Source organism: Molothrus ater, chromosome 7 (assembly GCF_012460135.2).
Source record: "Molothrus ater isolate BHLD 08-10-18 breed brown headed cowbird chromosome 7, BPBGC_Mater_1.1, whole genome shotgun sequence".
Lineage (NCBI taxonomy): Eukaryota > Metazoa > Chordata > Aves > Passeriformes > Icteridae > Molothrus > Molothrus ater.
Window position 1 is genome coordinate 4,007,100 of NC_050484.2, and position 19,034 is coordinate 4,026,133.

Below are 19,034 nucleotides of genomic sequence, written 5' to 3' on the forward strand. Positions count from 1 at the left end.
AACCTTGATGCTTTAATGAAGCAAAAGTAATCTGTCTTTAAGAGAAAGATTTTATTTATTCGATTATACTGGACTGAAATGTGTTAATATCTAATAACCTGTGTGCTGGGAATAGCTAGTGAAGGAGTTGCAGCCCCAGCCTTTTTTCAAATATGATTTCAGGGGTAGTTCTGAGGCTCAGGTTCAAGGAGAAGTAGCATGAGATGAGAAAGAATTTGATCAGTGTTCTTAAAGATCGGTGAGAAGCCAGCTTTTAAATTTAAATATGAAGTTAGTGCCTTATAGTAAATGGCACAAGAAAAATCCCAGTTACTCTGCAAGAAATCAGGAAGATTTTCCTCTGGAAAAGCCCCTGTTTGTGCTCAGGCAGGCTCATTGGTGGCACAGTGCTTTGTTGGAAGCAAGTTTCATGGACATGAGAGTGAGGTTGGTGCAGTGGCCACAATTCTGGCTCTCAGCCTTTGTTTTCTGCCAAATATTCCTGGTACACTCAAGACTGAGATGTGCAAGTGCTCTAGTAATCAGAGATGTAGTTTTGGTGTTTTGATAAAAAAAAGAGAGATGTGAGTTGCAAACCGTGGGGTCCTCCATCTTCCTCTACAGCCACACTACAGGTTACCTTTCCTAAAAGCATTCCTTGATTCTCCTGATGGCCCAGAATTAGTGGGGGGCACTTTAGGATCCAGGAGAAAGGAAGGGATGTAACTGGAAGAACATGCCAGGTGTGGTTTCAGATTGCATAAATTCTGTTTCTGCCATGGTGCATTTGGCTTTTGTTATGTGCAAATCCATGTGCTGACAACACCAGGGGAAGAACTTTTGGAAAGAAGCATCAATCTGACAGCAGGAGAGTGTGCACTGGCATCCCAGGTGGTCAGCTCTGTTAGTAAACAGGATGCAAAGAAGGTAGAAAAGAAAGTAATTTTGGCACCATCATTTCTACTTCTCCCATTACAAAGAAATTAGGAACAAGATGTGTTTTGAAATAAAAAGCAGCCAGTTGTATAATACTGCTACAAAGTACCTGAAGGAAGGATCATGACAGAATCAAACTGCCGCAAAGAAAAGCAGATGTGGCTGTGGAAAAATAATTTTGGTGCTTTTCCAACTCAAATACAGGTATGTGGAGGAACATCACAGCATGACAATGAAGTGATACTTGTCATTTGTGTGACAGAGACAAATTAGAATCCAGCCATCTCAGGGTGGGAACGATTTTCTTGAAAATTAATGACTTGATTAGAAGGAGAAATGAAGTTTCTTCAAGGGGACATGCAAATAAAGGAGGAATCACTAAAACTGTCACCTGGTGTAAAGCGAACATTACACAAAGAAAGATTGGTGGGATAGTCTACAAAGACAAATTTGATGTGATATTAATCACACAGCACCAGTGGGCACAGGGAGGAGAGGGAGAGGAAGGATTCAGCAGGTGCATGACTGCTGGAGGTGTTTCCTGCTGAAGCAGGGGAGGAGTATCCCATTCATCCCATTCCCCAGGCTGGGTACATCCCCTGCACCCCCAGACTGGGGTACCACACTCAGGTGAGTTTTCCAGACCCTGTATTGTTCTGGGTGGTGCTGCCACTATCTCCAAGCCCAGTGAAAGAGGTTTGCCTCCTTTCACCTGGACACAAAGGTCACAGAGAACCATTAATTGCACTAAGTGCTTATTGTTCCCCAGGGGCAAATCTGCAGAGCTTGGTGGGTATTTCTGTACTGGGAATTTCTGGCACCTTTCAGGAGGAGTTGGTGCCTTGTGAAAGCTGACCTGGAACAGAGGCTGGGCAGAGTTAAAGAATAAAGTAGGGATTTATTAAAAGGCCTCCATGGATCCACCTTGGGCAGCACAAGATCCCAGCCAGGGCTGCACCCAAGATGACCCAAAATGGTCACAAAATGGATGACCCATCACAGGGTCTCTCACTTTTATAAGTTTTGGTTCATTTTACATATTGGAGTTAATTGTCCAATTCCAGCTTTAGGTGATGAAGTCCCATCCTCCTTGTTTTTCTCTCTTCAGTTCACCTTGTTTATACTTTTTGGGCCTGGAACCTTGTAACAATTGTCCTTGGACAAGCTGGAAAAGGATCTATTGTTTACCTACCCTGTGATGAGAACTTGCACACACTAAAGCAGCACAGAATCTGAGAAATATAAAAGCTCAAATTTTGGGCATCAGAGTTGGGGCCATGAAGAACCAAATCTACAGGGGCAATTTGTTTGGAGTTCAAACCCAACCTTACCTTCCTGGGGAAGGAACCTGAGTGAGGACAACCTAGGCAGCTAAACCAAAAGTGGTGCTTTTCTTAAGCCCAGGAATATTACCTGCATTAATGACTGCAGATAAGTAATATAATCACAGAAGGCTGTGGTTTGCGCTTGAGGTGTTTTCTTAGGTTTTCACTGAGTCCAAGTGACCTGTAAGATGTGTTTTTTCCCATTCTCTCCTTTCTGTGGCTGTGAAGAGTTACAGGCCTTTCAGCCTGATGTGGGTAACACAGTAGGACCCAAAGCTGTTCATCAAACACTGTTTTCTCTTGTGCAGCACTGCCAATGCAAAAGAGACTGATACCAACCAGTTCTCTTAATTACATCAGATTTATCAAACGCAAGTTTGATGGAAATTTGTCGTGGTCAAGTGAGGGACTCTTACAGAGACCTAGGAGAAAAAGAAAGTCCAGTCCCATGCTCTAGCTGCAGCTGACAAAAGCAGGTATGAAGATGAGCTGGCAAGCTCATGATGGGGTGATTTCCATTTCCTTGGCTGCTGAACATCAGCACCAGTGGCACTGAGGCAGCCGTGCACTCTTTGGGTGGTGATGCCAGGGACAAGCAGGGTGGATTTCTGCTGCTGGGAGAAGCAGATTTTTGGCCCATGTATCTGCAGGCTCTGCCAGAAGCCCTGGAAGAGTTTTCATACTTTCAGACATATTTTTACAACAATATGGCTTAGATTTTGTAAATGATAAGGAAGGCGTACATTACCGAGCATATGATTTTCCTCTGGGAGCTAGGGCTCAGCTCAGGCAGGATTTGTGGCAAGTCTTCGGGGCAGGAGCTGCTTGTTTTCATTCCCAGTGTTTGCCCACATGTTCTTGGTCTGCCTACTTTAGAAAATGCCTGTCTTACTGTTGGTACATAGTGTGAAACACTTGATTTTCTAGCTGCATTGCACCTCTATCAGAACAATTCCCAAACTTACTCCCTCCAGGCCAGGCATTACCACCTGGAATTCCCTCTGCCTGCAACATGGCTGTGATATGCTCTTTTTCTTTTTGCCAGAAAATAAGTGTGCTTTGCTGGTCCATACAGGACATTTGTTTTCCTGAGATCAGGGTGATGGCTTCCTGTAAAGCCACAAGAAACCTTGTGAAAATTAACATCGGCATGCAGGGTGCAGTTTTCGCACTGGTTGTCATGGGCTTGCACAAATGCCCTCATGTGTTCACATTTAACATGCTGGGTGCACATTTCTGTGCTTTTTCATGCTCTCAAAACATGATCCTGTACAGTCACTTCATGCTTTGTTTGCTTGTTTTAAAGTAAGATGACACCAGCCTGGGAAAGGCTGTAATAGCAGGGCAATGAACTCTCCAGCTACAAATTTCTCTTGACTTGCAACAGAAAGTTTTGAAGCCTCCACCTTTTTGCTGCTGTTTGAAAGCAGTCACTTGGACTGTCTTCTTATTACCCATGTATATTTAAACATAAATTGCATCTGACTGCAGTGACACTAATGGAGGTGGAGGCACTGAGATGCAGCCCCCCTTGCGGGGAGCGTGGCCAATAAACCCGCCGTGACTGGCAGCTGTTTCGACCACTTTAGACAACAGCAATTTCAGAAAGTGTCCTTCCCCTTCTCCTTGACAAGGAGGGGACAGCCAGGCCCCCTCTGAGGCATCCACGACCAGGTGGCCTCAGGGAAGCACCCAGCTTTCCCAGGGTGTTACCTGTTGTCTTTTGTAATCGGGGATTTCAACCCCACCCTTTGCTAAAATATAAAAGGATTTTGTATTATCTCAGTGGTTTTGTAACATCCCAGCCATGTGCACCTGAGGTATTTGACCAAATATTATTAAAACTCTGCAAGGGCTGATAATCCTGGAAGTAGCGCGACGCCTTCCTGTGACATTGAAATAATTCAGTAATTTTACAGTACATTGGAATTTTGGCATTGTTCAGCCGCTCAGCTCCCATTAACTTCGCCTGGAATTTCTTATGTCCGTGCACACAAGCAAAAGTGTCAAGTTTCTCCTTCATGCTCCAAAACGCCATCTGAATCACAATTGTGCTGCAGCTAATTGTTATTAATTAAGCTGTTCCTAGCAGTCCAAGCTGGATTGTGCTTTTCTCTGCGTGTAATGAAAAGCGAAGGCATTTAGTAAGCACGGCATTTGGGGAGGGTGGGAAGAACAAGACAGCCCTGCTCCTGGGAATATCTCTCTGAGATGCTTTTGGGGAGGGTCTGGGTGTTTTTAAGGATGGGGCCACCAGCTCAGGCTCCATCCCACGAGCTCTGCTGCCCTTGGCTGTGTTTCCAGCCACAGGCAGGCAGCTCCAAGGGCATTCTGCAGCGGGTGAGTTTGCATGGAGCCGCTCCGGCCGCACGTGCTCCCGCATCACTTAAGCACCACAAGGCCTTGGCCAGGAGCCCCCGGCACAAGGTTTGCCCAGGAATCACATGGCAGGTGCCCTGTGCCCCCCCTGCCACCTCCCTCTGCTCTCCCAGCTTCAGCTGAACAGGATTGTGGAGTGGAGGGAGTGAGAGGAAGGGATTAATGAAGTGGAGACCCCGGGAGCAGCCTCCTCGCAGAGGGAAAATTGGGAAAATTGCTTCCTGGTTTTTTTCTCAGGAGCAGTGAGGCACCTGGCATTCATCTGCCTTCTTTTGTGTTTGCTTGTGAAAATAAAGTCAAGTGAAGAGGACGTTGGGCAGAAATGTCATCTTCATGTGAGAGGTGGCAATGGGAAGCTGCTTCTGCTCTGTGCCATCCAAAAAAAGCAACCTGCGCTCTGTTACGTCTTTTATCCCCCTTGCCTTGTCCTTTTGTCCTTTTATCCTTGCCTGTTGTCCTTTTGTCCCCCTTGCCTTGCATTAAGAACCAGAAAACAGATGATTTTGGCAATGGCTGCAGGCTGTTATTCTAACAGTGAGATAATGGTTACCCTGTGCAGGATGAGAGGTCAGGAATAGTCTTGGGACTTCTCCAAGTCCAAAAGGATGGGGAATGGCTTTGTGTGCAGACCTTAGAAAGAAGCCCAAGGGCACAGTCTGGTGGTTGCTCCAGATTCCTCACTTGAAGCCTTGCTGGAGTGAGCAGGGTGGAAAGGGAGAATCCCTGGAGAATCATCATGGCTGGGTGGGAATCTCCTGCACCACGCTTAGTCTTGGAAAATCCTGCAGATTTTCTCCTGCTATTCCCTCCACATGCCACTGAACTGAAGCTTTAATCTGCCCATGGATCCTCCTGGTGCTGCCACCGCTTTTCTGGGGTCAGAGTTTTATATGGCATTGCATTTCTTTCATCCCTACAAATTCCCTGGCATTTTGCTGGGACACGTCTGTTCTTCTGCTGGTGGTGTGTGCAGAAAAAATGACCAAATCTCAGCTAGCAGCCTGGGATGGAACCTGGAAGTCAGTGAAAGGCTTTATGGCTGTTTTCAGGGTAAAACCCCTCACCCTGCACTTAGAACTTCCTCCCAGGGCTGCTGTTTGTGGCTCCTGTGATAAACTAGTCCTGCTGTTGCTGAGTGGAGGATTCTAAACTAATGGTTCTTCTGCTCCCGGGATTTACCATTTGGAAGATGCTTTATTGCTGTCTTGTGACATTTCCCTGCACTTTTATGCTCATTTATATAACTGATTTCTTTGATTTATGGCAGGTTTTCTTCATGTGTAACAATGTCATAAATTGCACAACCCTCTTTTAAGTGGTTATGAATGTGAGATATTCAGTAAACTATGGCATGGGGGAAAGGGTTGGATGTCTTTTGAAGAGGCTTTTGACCCCAATCCCAAATAAAATAACCTGTTCTCTCAAAAGAGATCAGAATGAAGCATCAAAATAAGTTAGTATAGTCTGTTTCTTGACTAGCCAGCTGGTTGTGGGGCTTTTTAGTGCAAAATGTAAGTTATTCATATAGATAAAAGGATGCGTGAGGCCACAAACACAGAGTGGTGATGTTTGTGGGGTGATCCCTGGAGCTTTGTTATCCAGGGTCTGCAGAGGCTTTCAGAGAAGCAGCAAATTAATGTTGTTCTTTCAATAAACCTTTCTCTTCCCTTTCTGTTTGTAAACCTACTATTTCAGATGTTGCTATTTTTTAAGACCCTCAAACAAGCTCATATTTCCAAGGAGTGTTCAGTGGCCATCAGGGATCCAAAGCCTATCAAAGGCACTGGTCAGGCCTGTGAAATAAAGGCCTTGGGTTTTGATTGTGTTGGCATCTTGCTTTGTAGGGGAAGAGAAACAGCACATTTAAAAATTACTTTCTGAGTTCAGCTGTCAGAGAAGCTTTCTGTTGACCTTTACAAATTGATACCGTCACAATCAATGGACAGAAGTTTAAGGGCAGTCTCTGAGGTGGGGAGGCAGGAAGGAATGAACCCAAACATTTATAAAATATATATGGAGTGTGTTTTAAAAAGCCCAGCAGAAATAACAGCAAGTATTAACAGGGAGTGTAGTTGAACAAATTGTTTCATGAAGAATTTATAACACCTGGTTCTAAGTATGGTTAGTTAAAACTTAGCTGTTGAGATGATTTCTGAAAGTATATAAAACCAAAAATAAGAAATAAATGTGCCTTAGGTTGGTGCAGTGCAGCAATAGGTGGGTGAGGGAAGCAATTAGAAATGTTCAAGTTCCTTTGTGAGATTGAACTACAGGGAAACTGCATTTGAGGTGCAGCCTGGACTCCCCCATGCTCCCTCCAGCCTTGGGAGGCCAAAACCATTGCCAAAGGCTCAGGAGGAATTGTGTGAAGAGAGAGCAGCCAGTCTGTGATTTCAGCTGCTGCCTTGCCAGTTTTTAAAGAATCTGTGAGACACGCTGAGAAGCTCCTGGAACTCAAGCACGCAGTCCTCCCCTCCCAGGTGTAAAACAGGCAGAGGCTTCAGTGCTGCAGGAGCTTGCCCTGAATATTCTGCTCATGTTCAGGGAGGTTATCAGCACACCAGGGATGGGCTGTGCAGAAGAGGCTGCCTCCACACTGGGGCTGCATGTTCTTATGCACAGCATATTGAGGAAAAAAAAGGGTTCTTGCCTAGACTTTATGTACTGAAAGTTTGTTTTTCCTGCCTATAAAGTGCTGTCTGAAAGCACCTGTTTTAATAAAACATATGGGGTTTATTACTTAGTGCAGCCATGGGCAATTAGGCAAATAGAACCTTTGGTGTAAGGAAGTCTTGTGTAAGAGAGCACATTATTTCTTTGACTTGATGACCATTGCATATACAGCCCCCACAGACTCCAGGACATGGTCTCTTTTCCTAGCCTAGCATATTTTGGCTCTAGATGAGGTGTGGCATCCACCTGGGGGTCCAGAGAGCCTCAGCACAGCCCTGCCTTCCCCTCATCTGCAGTACTCCCAAGTCCAAGTAATTTCCATTTCAGCTGTCTTATGTGAGCTGGATTCTCCTGCCTGCTTGACAAGGTTATCGTGTTGCTTGAGAACCTGTTATTTTCATTAATGAAAAATAAACTGCATTCAGTCTCAATTTAATAGATGTGTGTGTATTGGCTCAAATAGGGTATTTCTGTCAGCACCTTCTCCTGCATTGCACAGTCACCTTGAAGCACTTGGGCGAAGCAGCTCTGAAGTGTTGGCTCTGTTCTTGCCTTTTAATGGGGACACCCAAACCCTGCCTTGGCCATTTCAGGTGTGAGATACTGCTTTTCTTTAACTCCCAGGTGTTTTTCCAGGGACTGTTTTAAGTCCCCCTGCAGTTTTGCCTTGTTGGTTTGCCAGAAGTTGGGAAGGCTGTTCTTTTCTTTAGGCGTTGAAATTTCACAGTTCCTTGAATCATTTTATTAGGTGGTATTTGGGTTATGTGATAATTACTAATGTAATGCCAGGAAGATTTCTGTGGGTGATCTTGGGGAAATACCTTTTACATGTCACCAGTGGCTTGTGCTTAAGCTGTAATGAGGCGCCTCTTGCTGTGTGCTTTAGTGGTGACTAATTACCCGTGCTGCAGGAGAGACATAACAGCACCTGTCCCACCCACCCGCTCCGAGCTGCGGCTCTTACATAAATGATGCTTAAATACTACTAAGGGGGATCTGTCTGAGGGCTTTGGGAGCATCTCGCGATTGTATTTTCAATCCAGTGCAGGCAGCCAGGGCTGCAATCCCGTTCCCATCGCGGAGGCGGAATGAGCGCGCTCCCCTGTGTTTGCACAATGGTAATTAAAATGCATTTGAGTGAGTGCTTGTGGTGTCTGGGGGCTCTCTGGGGAAGGCAGGAGCAGGGAGGGAGGCAGACAGACCTGTGGCTGTCAGGAGCTCTGTGGAGTGGCAGGAGCTGCCACTGGGGAACGCGCCACCACCGCAGCACCAGCGCAGTGCTCTGTGCTAGCTGGGCACCCCTGGAGACCCCTGCCAGGGGGAGAGAGCCCTTTGTGTCCCAGCAAAGCAGCCTCCTCTGGGAGCTGGGCAATGATTTTGGTCCAGCCTCACAGCAGATCTTACTTACTTGGCAGCCTTTGCGAAATTTATTTCTGTTGAAGGCGCGAAAGACCAGACCAACTGCGCAGTTCTCCTGTGCTCCCCCTGCTTCCACCTGTGGATGTGCCCCCCTGGTGCTTGTGGGTGCATTCCCTCCCCTGCTTCCCTTGGCATTGAAAAGACAATCCAATTCCTTCTCACTGCTGGGAGCTGTAGAGATTTCCACTACTTTGCCCTGGTAGGGAGCCAGGACACACCGTGACACAGGGATAGAGGGACACAGGCTGCCCCTGCTGCTGCGCTGGAGCAGGACTTGGGAAGAGTGAGGGCTGGAAAGCAGAGAGAGCAATATTTGGGCACTCTTGGACCTTTAGCTTGGCACTTGGAAGAGCACATGGCCTTGCATTATGGTCATTTATCTGCAGGCTTATTAGTCTTAGATGGTATTGGTGATGGTCTGTGCTTTGGTGCTGTAGGTGGAATTTTGGTTTGTGGCATTAAGGGTTAATCAAACACTTAATTTTGGGTGCGGCACTCAAGTGCCTGACTAGTGCAGGAATTGTCAGTCTGTAATGTTCTTCTGCAGCAACAGGGAGGATGATTCCACTGTGTGATGGTTTAGAGCAGCAATGTTTGCATGGACCAACTCTCACTCTGGAGTTGATTTCCTTGGGGAGGAAACATAGGTCAGCTGGAGAAGGGATGCTGGTGGTATTTCTTTTGTACTGGGAGGCCCAGTAAGGAGCCCAGAATGGGAGCCTGGTAAAAGGAGAAGAAGCTGGAGGGCAGAGGAGACCAGTGTTGTATTTCAGAGCTACCTGAAAATGATTTTCTTGTCTCAAAATGCAGCCTTACCTGAGCTAAGGCAGGTGCTGGGAGCAGAGACCACTCAAATCTTCCTTAGCTAATGTATGCTAATTGCTAGTTTGGATTATGTACTTCATTGGGAAGAAGCTCCTAAATGCTGAAGATATTTTGATAAACTAAGTTATTTTTTGTATCTGCTATGAAAATCCCACAGTCTTCCTAAGCTACCCCGCTGCATAAGTGGCTGTAAAAAAGTATTTTAATTTTAAGTGTTTTCCTATCACAACATGAATGCTGGTAGCTTGCCAGTTTGACCACTGGAGCCACAAGCAGCTCCTCAAAGCCATCCTGATGGGGTGGTGGGTCAGCAGCATGCTGCCACGTGTCACCCCCGTGTCACCTCCATCCCTCGGCTTCCCCACCAGCTCGGAGGCTTATCTGCTGCCTCCTTGTCAGAGTGAGTGCTTCCAGATTCACAGCAAGACCTCAAGGAGAGACAGATGACAGAGCAGATGGTAGATGACTAATTTGGCAAAGTTAGATGAGTGGAAATGGTTTGCTTTAATTGCTTGTCAAGTCCAGTACCTACATTATAGTTAAGAAGTGACTATTTACCCTCAAACAGAACAAAATGTGGAAAGGAGGTGTGTGTGTGTGTGTGTGTGTTTGTTTGTGAAGAGTAGGGAGCAAAAGTGCAGAAGTACACAGAGAAAAAAATTTGGTACCAAGGCTTGAGGCAGAAGAACCATTGTTAAAACTTCTTGTATTCATTTCTGCCTTTTCTCAGTGGTAGCTGTGGGATACAGGTCCTGCTTAACATTATTCCTATTTATTCCTTTCCAGTTGCTGTGCCATTATAGAGATGTGACATAACTAAAAGAGAAACAATGCTGGAAATAGTGGCATAAAACCAGCTGGTGATGATGGCTTGATATGGTCATACAAGTGAATATCCATGAAATGTTGCTGTATCAGTCTGGTCAACATTTTGATGGTATTTTTTGGTTGGTATGAACAGGAAGGCAAATCAGTAAAATATGCTCTGTACCATCCACCGAAGGGATTTGGAGAGTTTGGCACAAGGAGGAGGTTCCATCGGCTCAGAAAAGCATTATCACACATAGCTAATCCTTCTTGATGGAGCCACAATCTCTGTCAGCCTCTACTGTGCCCAGCTGTTTCTGTTCATAAAATTGGGAATGAGCTTCCATTTGTCGGTGGCGCATGATCAGCTTCTCTTGGAGGTGGGACCAGCCTGGTAACACACATCCTTGCAACTTTTCTGGATGTGCTGGAAGGCTTTCACAAAGCTCTATAAAATGATATTTGAGATTTTAGTGACCAAATTTTGGGAAATTAATTATTTGGTCCCTGGTACTATCCAACACAGGGACCGCTGTGCAGAAGAAATGCTCTGGAGGACGTGTTGGTGCTGCCTGTCCTGTGTCACCTCATCCCAGTGACACCCTGACAGCTGGGCAGCAGCTGGGTGGCCATGCTGAGCTCCTCCTGTGGCCATGTGGCTGCCCAGGGCTTGGTGGCACTCTCAGGGGTTGATTGCATGCAACTGGATTCAAATGGGATGATGATTTTCTAGTGTAGAGCAGACCTTGCGGAAGGAAAACACTTGTGCCAGCTGAGCTTTTAATTAGGAGTACAGGGAAAATTATGCTCTCCTTCATTGCAGTCTCCCACCTAGGGAAAGAAAGCCTCCAATTCTAAAGCACTCTCCCAAACCACTGGGAAAATGGCTTGTGACCTCCAGGAGTGTTTTGCCTTCTCAGGGGAAACATCTGCAAGGCTCTAAGTGCAGGCAGCCCTGGCTTCATTAGGACGTGCCTAATTGCAAGAAAATACAGGGCTTTTGCAGCTCATTCAAGGAGAACTGTAAAATAATAATGAAGGGATTAAAAGTGTGTTTCCCCTTCCTGTGTGCCTACGTGCCAGGGTGCCCAGGCTGTTGCTGAGAGCGTGGAGCAGAAAGGAGTGAATGGGGATTGCTGGTAATTAGCTGTTCCTTAAGGGGCTGGAGTATTCCCCCCCATCTGGGGGGTCTTAACAAATTGCCACGAGTGTTTGCAATTATTAATAAACAGTTCTGTTAGCTGCCTTTCAAGAAAGCCTGATAATGGTGCTGTCTGTAAAAACACAGCTAATTAAGTAAATAAGTGGGAAGTTCAGGAGAAGAATGTGTTAGAAAGAGATGATGACTGTTGTTGGGCTCATCTTTTATGGGGTGAAGGAACCTGTGATTATCCTTTTTATAAAGACATCCCTCAAAGCAGTTAGTCCAAGAATTTAAGGCTCCCTTTGTGGTTTTGGCCCGCTTGACAAACTGATTGACAAAGGGAGGTTGTGCTGCCTCCAGGCAGAGGCTGGTGCAGGGCAAAGGCACTGCTCTCTTGCATCCTTGCCAAAGAGATAATAATAAATGTTTTATGATTCAGAGGAAAATATATTCAGATGCTTGAGATAACTCCCTTGGAGTCAGAGAGGAGGATGCCTCATCACTGCTTCTTGGAGTGTGCTTTAGGAGAGCAGTGAGACACCAGGATTTCAGGTGGGGGTGACTGTGGTGGAGATAATGGATTCCACTCTTCTTTAGTACTCCAGATGTGGGCTGATCTGGAAGGGGGTTGAATAAGAAATGATCTCCTTCCAAAAGTTAATCTGGGAGGATTATAAAATCCATTAGTATTAGAAGGAGCAGAACGAGATGGAGGCAAGTGTGATTTCTTAATTTAACATATAGATTTATCATCAACAGAGCAGAGCAAAATAAAGGGCTAAAAAGCAGAATCTAATGGACATTTTAAAATGTCTCCATTATTTGCCACCCTTAAGTGAGCATTTGACTGATTTGGCTATTTTATGAAAAAATGTCAATGGAAAATTAATTTCCGAGTCATGTGCATGAATATTGATGGAAAGCATCATTTCAATGCAGACGATTATTACTGTTGTAATTGGGGCCATTAGGAGCTGAAACTCTGTCACTTTAGGTAGCTGGTGATGAGTAAACAACTGACTGTGAAGTGTGAATGTGTGAGCAATGCCTGAAATCCACTTTTGTGATGACCAAGCAGTGCTCTGCTCCAGCACCCACCCCAAATCCCCCATGACTGGGGTGCAGGTGAGAAGTGGCCGCTGGCTTGGTGCCATCACTGCTGGTTTGGGATTTCCCAGATGGAAGAGGCATGTCCTGGAGCTTTGGGATAACCTGAGTGGGTGACTCTGCACATGAGCACTCTGTGAGGTTTGTTGTCAGAGTGTGGAAAGAGCAGGAATGGCTGAGCACCTTTAGGTGGAGAGATGGGTTTGAGGTGTGTCAGGAAATCAGGTCAGACTTGGGCGAAATGTAGGGGAAATCTGATTTTTCTGGCTGTGCACTGGAGGGTTTCCCTCATGGAGATGCCTCCCCTGAGCAAGGCAGAGAGTACATGACCAGAGATGCTCAAAAACAAGAGCAGCTTCACACTGGAGGCACATCTAAAGCTGCTCCTCTTTGCCCTGTCTTAGACACAGAGGATGAATATTTTTTATTAACCAGCACAGGTTCTGCTGCAGGAACAGAGGAACAGTTAAAACACACAATCTTGAGGTTTTGTGGTTTTTTTTTTTTTTTTTTTGTTTTTTTTTTCTGCTCATCCATTTCTGGGGCTCTGTAAGACTTCACATCTAACAATACACAACAAAGTGCTTCAAAGAGGGTTCATGAAATACAGATTATGGTGGTTTTGCATGGTGTGACAAGGAAATTTTGTTGTGCTTGTGTTTATGCCTGTTTACAGCTGGAACATCCCTGCAAATACATATTATTTTAGCACTTAATTTTAAAGAGCTGCTACAACACATAGATGCCTGTTGCTGTTCCAGGAGAGGAGCAGGAGGTGAGTGGGATATGTTCCTGCTCTGTGTTGAGCTCAGGGACACAGGGATTGGGAATCTTGTGTGACTCCTGCTCAGCTCCCACTTCACACACAGTTACTTCAGTGCTTTTTAACTTGGCAAATCACACCCAGAACAATTATTTCTGCCCTGGAGAGGCTGGGAATTGCCTCACATGGCTCAAAATGGGGCATAAAACTTTCAAAGCAGGAGTTCACAGCCTGCTTTCTGGCTGGTGTCCCTCCCAGGTTTGGCTCCCTGGCATCAGTGGGCCAAGAGGAGCACCTGTGTCATTGTCCCTGGCAGCAGCATCTCTCTCATGACAAGAATGCCTCTTTTTACCCCTTTGGTGGTGATTTGCCTTGAAAACCCTGCTGAGAGCATCTCTTATCTCTCCGTTTTAAAGGATTCTCTGCAGAGGATGGGAGGTGCTGGCCCAGCCCTTCCTCCTGCAAGTGAAGGACCTAACCTGCTTTTCTTAAATACTGGCAGAGTTTCCTCTTTTGTGTTTTGAATGTGATATAATTATTAGGTGCATCAAAAGCATGCATTGCAAAGCTGAGACAGAGAGATTAATGACTTGCTGTAATAATGGATTATTAATGATCCATGATTATACCCACATTTGCTTTGTGACTTCAGCTTGTTCAGGTCAGAGCTCTCTCCTGCTCTGAGTTCTGCTTCTGCATCAGCTTCCACTGCTGGTTGGGTACCAAAGGAAAAAAAAAAAGTGAATTCTGCTCCCCTCAATTGATGTAGGATAATCACTTTTGGTGTGTGACTTGATTTGAGTCCATCTGTGACAATTTTTTGTGGAAGGAAACTTCTCTTTTTAAGATAGACATTAAGTGCTTAGAATTGCTATGAGATAAATTTAAAGCATGATTTATTCTAAATTAGCTTTAAAGGGTTTTTGTATTTTTTTTTAAATCCAAAAGAATTGATTACTAGCCATACCAAAAACTGGGAGAAGTTGCTGCAGTGGTTTGGCTGTACAAAATTAATCTCAGATATAACTCCTAGCCTGCTTCACTTCTGGGCTGGCTTCAGCCCTGCTGAATCCTTTTGCAAGAACAGGCTCCAGGTGTTCCTGCCTCCTCACAGCAAACAAATGGCTGCATTAGCTTTCAGGAAACGTTTAATGGGTGTGCAACATGGAATATCAGTGTTGCAGTGTATGGCTTTATTAGCTGAGCTGCAGGAATTGTTTTCTGAGCTGTGTTGGTCCTTAGCACGGATTGCAGAATGGAAGGGAAGGTATTTATTAGTCCTTGGGAGCCTTGAGACAGAATAATACTTACCTGGCTGGAAATATGATCAGTCCTGTAATGGATACTGCTGTATTTAAGGAAGGAACACACAAACCCATTTTGGAACTGCTCAGCAAGAATTTTTAGGTGCCCTGGCAGGCACAGGGATGTGTCTCCCTGAAGACTTGGCACACAAGGGCAGGTCTTGAGGGTTTTCTGAATAAAACTGTAGGACAGGGCTTTCTATTTCAAAAATAAAGATGTGCCATCTCCCAGTTGCAGTGCTTAATCCTTCCAGTGTTCCCAGTCCACCAGAGCTAAGTGAGGTCCCAGTATGACCATCTCTTTCCATCTCCCAAAATAGCTGTTAAAAATGTTATGAATGAAATTGTGTTTTGGTATGGTTTACTCTAAGTGATAAGGTTTTACAGAAAATCTAAAAATTGGAATGTTCATGCTTTTAAGTTAAGCCTCAAAATGAGGTGGTAACTTCTGTTTTAAAACCTGAGCAAATCAAGCAGTTCTGTTTTTCTTCAACACAGTATAATGAACATAGGTCAAATATTTCAAAATTTTAACTGTAGCAAGAACTTTGAAATTTTACTTTTACCAGCTCATAGAAAGAAATAATATTCCAGCATTTCCTGTGGTGGGTGTGCCTGTTTAGAGAAGCAGCCCTTGCAGTGCCTGTTCAGCTTTGGTCTGTGCTCTTTAGCCCCTGGAAACACAACCCACAAATGATCTGATCAACCCTTCACCCTGTGAATGGTTTGTAATGAAACCAGCCCAGCTGGTCACAGGAACAGCCTTCTGCTGCCATTTTTGGGGCAGAGGGAGATTCCTTGGGAGAAAACCTTGAGCAGGTCATGGGCTTCTGGCTGCCTCCTGAAGCCCTTTGCCAAGAGGCTGCTGGAAGCTTAAATTGACCCAGAACAAGAGCAAATAATTCTGCAGCAGAGAGAGCACAGATTAGAATTGCTCCCACTTCTAGTGAGAAAAAAAAAAAAAAGGGGGAAGGGGGTGTAGTAAATAAACAGTCAATAATTGTAGTACTCTGAAACCTAATTACTTTTGGTATTTATAAAAAGGACCTGCATCATTCAAAATAGTGTGTATTAGCCAATTTTACTGATTATGCCTGCAGTCATGGAGAGTTTTGTTTGTATTGATCTGATCCAGAAGTGGGATTGGCTCCAGAAATGCCATTCTTGTCAGTCTCCTGCTTTGCATAATATAATGGCCATTTCAAAAGTTTAGATATACCCAGATTAATTTGCTCACAGATAAGAGCAACCCACAAGGTGCTGATTAAGAGGAAAAGAAAGTTCTTTGAAACAAACAAAGCAAAACCAACCCAGCCCCACACTTGACCATTTAAGCAGCATCCCTGTCCCAGCAGGCTGAGCAGTGTGTGAAAAGGTGATCATGTAAAATTCTGCTTCTGGATTTATTTCTCTCTCTCTTTTTTTTTTTTTTTTTTTTTTTTTTTTGTCATTGCATGATGGCAACAGGCTGCTACCCTGAGCTGAGCTGGGATTCTGTGCTGGATTTTAACTGGGCTTCAAAATGTTAAACAGAGCGGTGTAATAATAAAGAGTGTCCTTTGGAAACTGTACTAAGATGGTGTTTCCTGACATTTCTTTGCTGTGCATTCAGCCTGGGGACTTGTGGAGAGACAATGTGTTTTTTTACTGTTGTTTTTCTTCTATTTGATTGCTTAAAGCTGGGAAGAGCTGGGGTCTTAAGGACAGTGATAGGGCAAACAATGTTGGGTGTAGGTCTTCTGCCCGGGTTGCTCTTGGCTTGTCCAAAATTCTAATCAGAATAGTCAAAATGCTGAGTTATCCAGGTCAGCTTGGATACCCAAGTCTCTCCAGCCTTGTGTCCTTCAGCCCACGATGGGACTGGCTCTGCCCAGTGTCTGATTCTGTCACTGGTGGAACTCGTGGGGCTTTGCTGAGACCTGAGTTTGACCCTTTGACTGCTGGGGTCAACCTGCTTGGCCTTTTTCCTGCATCTCTGCCTTTTTTCAGCCTTTCTGCATTTGGTGGTAAATACCAGCACTTCAGCCCATTTGGTGAGAGGTGTTTAAATTGCAGAGAAGATCACAGGCTGTATTTCCACGTTCCTCTCTCCACTGCTGATATTCAAGTGAATCATTACAGATTTTTGTTGCAACTCCCTGTATCAGTTTATACAGACTTTATTGTGCTCCAGTGCCCCTGTTCCATAGTCCTGATGGATTGTGCTGTGTTTCTTTGCAGTGTGTGCTGGCACTGAGAACAAGCTGAGCTCCCTGTCTGACCTGGAGCAGCAGTACCGGGCCCTGCGCAAGTACTATGAGAACTGTGAGGTGGTGATGGGCAACCTGGAGATCACCAGCATCGAGCACAACAGGGACCTCTCCTTCCTGAGGGTAAGCAGCCTGCTCTTCTCCTCCCCTCCTCCTTCCTCCCTCCTTCCCTCTGCTTCTTTTTTAGGGGATCAGCCATAGGTGCTGGGCTGGAAAAGACCAGCCAGCTCCTGTGCTGTGATGGAAGAGGATGATAAAATGCCAGGGAAGTGCAGAGAACAAGAGCAATGTCATTGCTGTGACAGGTGCTCTGAGTGTGAGTCATTTAGATTTATCCAGGATGTGGGGGAGAAAGCTGTGCCACTGGAAGGTGACACCTCTACCTCGCAGGTCTCTCACTCTGTGTTGCCCCAGAGCGGGTTAGGTGGGGTTTGGGAAGGTCAGAGAATCATGCAGATAAGCACTGCAGGACTGGGGAAGCTAATCCTAATAAAATGCTAGATGTGGACTGATTTATAGACTAAGCAAGGGAAGAAGTCTGGGAAATGTTTGTGGAGCATTTAAGAGAAAGAAAAAAGTGATTGCTGAATAACCATGAAGACTGGAGCTATGAGCCTAAAATCTCCAGCATCCGGGGGAAGTCTGTGATAGATGAAGGCTGTAGTGCTTTTGGGGAACCTTGGTTGTGCAGTCCCTTAGTCCTCTTTGCATCAAATTTTGTAATTTTGAAAGAACATTTCAGTATGGTTTGCAGATACCCTGTTGCCCTGCTGGCAACCACAAGAGGGAAAGGTGAATATTGAGTTAAAAAAACTTAAGCCCATCATTATTTGGCATTTCACATTCTTTGTGTTTAAAGAAATATCCCACTAAAGGAGTGATCCAGGTGGGCATCTGACGATGCTGCAGGTGATGTGGCTGTAATATGGAAGGTAGGTCTGAGGGCCAGGGTAGAAAAAGCAGCCTGTGCGAGTGTGGTTGCAGTCTGTGCTGTGATTGTACTCCCCATGACACAGATAGGAGTTTACACTGCTCATATTGCTCTCCTGTACCTCTTAAAAATGCTGCTGTCATGCTGCAGGATGTGTGTCTGTGTGTCAGTGGCACGTTCACGTGGCAGGAGTGCTGGAGATTAAATCTGGCAGCAGGAAGAGGCAGTGGGAGGCAGCCCCAGCTGGTTGGGTTACACTCACTCGTTCCCTGTGCTGGGTCCTGGGTGAGCTGAGTGCTCAATTCCAGTCTGTGAAACTGTGAAACTGAAAACTTTGCAGCACAGTTCCTAGCAAAGGCACAGCCAGACAGTGTGTTTAGCTCTGCTTCATGTTGAATTTTTTTGGGGTTTCACAGCCTTGCCACTCCATCCATGGGTGTATATTTACTCAATGTGTACACCAGGCTGCTGAAAGATCTGTGAGCAAAACTCAGCTACCAGACACGTCTGGAGTAGAGTTTGGGGTGCTAATTGCACCCAGACTAACAGGTTGCCTGATAATTTGAGTGCCAAATGCCTCGGAAGTGGATGCTGTCCGTACATTTCACAGTTGTGACAGGTGGGGAAAGCACATATGCCTTTGAATAGAAATAGATACAGCCTTGGTGCAGCTGGAGCAGCGTTGGACAGGTGGCAGATCCTCCTCTGTGAGGGCAGGATCCTTGCTCTGACTGGGGCATCTCTGCAGTGTCAGATGCCTGCTGGTTCAAATTCATGGCAGGCAGTCCTTCCGCTTCAGCTTTCCTTCCTCCTGCTGGGAGGTGGGGAAAGCAAATTACTTGGAACTTAGGAATTAGTGTTCCTCACAGAGGGCTGCCATAAGCAGTGTGAAACATTGGTGGAAAGAAGGCAGTCAAATCATCAGATGAGATCAAGAAGGAAAGGCCCTGTTCAGTAAATGAAGGTGGTTTGGTCACCTGTGCTTTTTGGGTGACAGCTACTATTGCTTTTTTATTAGTTTTATTACTTCTTTTACCTGCATCTGCTCCCTCACAGATGTCTCAGCAAAAAAGCAGAACTTGAAGCAAAACTCAGCAAAGTGGAAGGCCTAGTTAGTATGATAAATTGTAGTCATTAAAGAAGAAAACCAAACAGAAGAGAACATGTTCTCGGCGAGGCAAATAAATAAATAA

The 19,034-nt window shown here is 45.3% G+C and overlaps 1 protein-coding gene across 2 annotated transcripts in view; it reads left to right on the forward strand.

Moving 5' to 3' along the window:
- ERBB4 (erb-b2 receptor tyrosine kinase 4) overlaps positions 1 to 19,034 on the forward strand; it is a 590,650-nt gene that overhangs the window by 210,612 nt on the left and 361,004 nt on the right. For both annotated transcript variants that reach the window (XM_054515325.1, XM_036387293.2), the window contains exon 2: positions 16,882 to 17,033. In XM_054515325.1, coding sequence (XP_054371300.1) covers positions 16,882 to 17,033 — 152 coding nt within the window. The remainder of the gene's footprint in view (positions 1 to 16,881; positions 17,034 to 19,034) is intronic.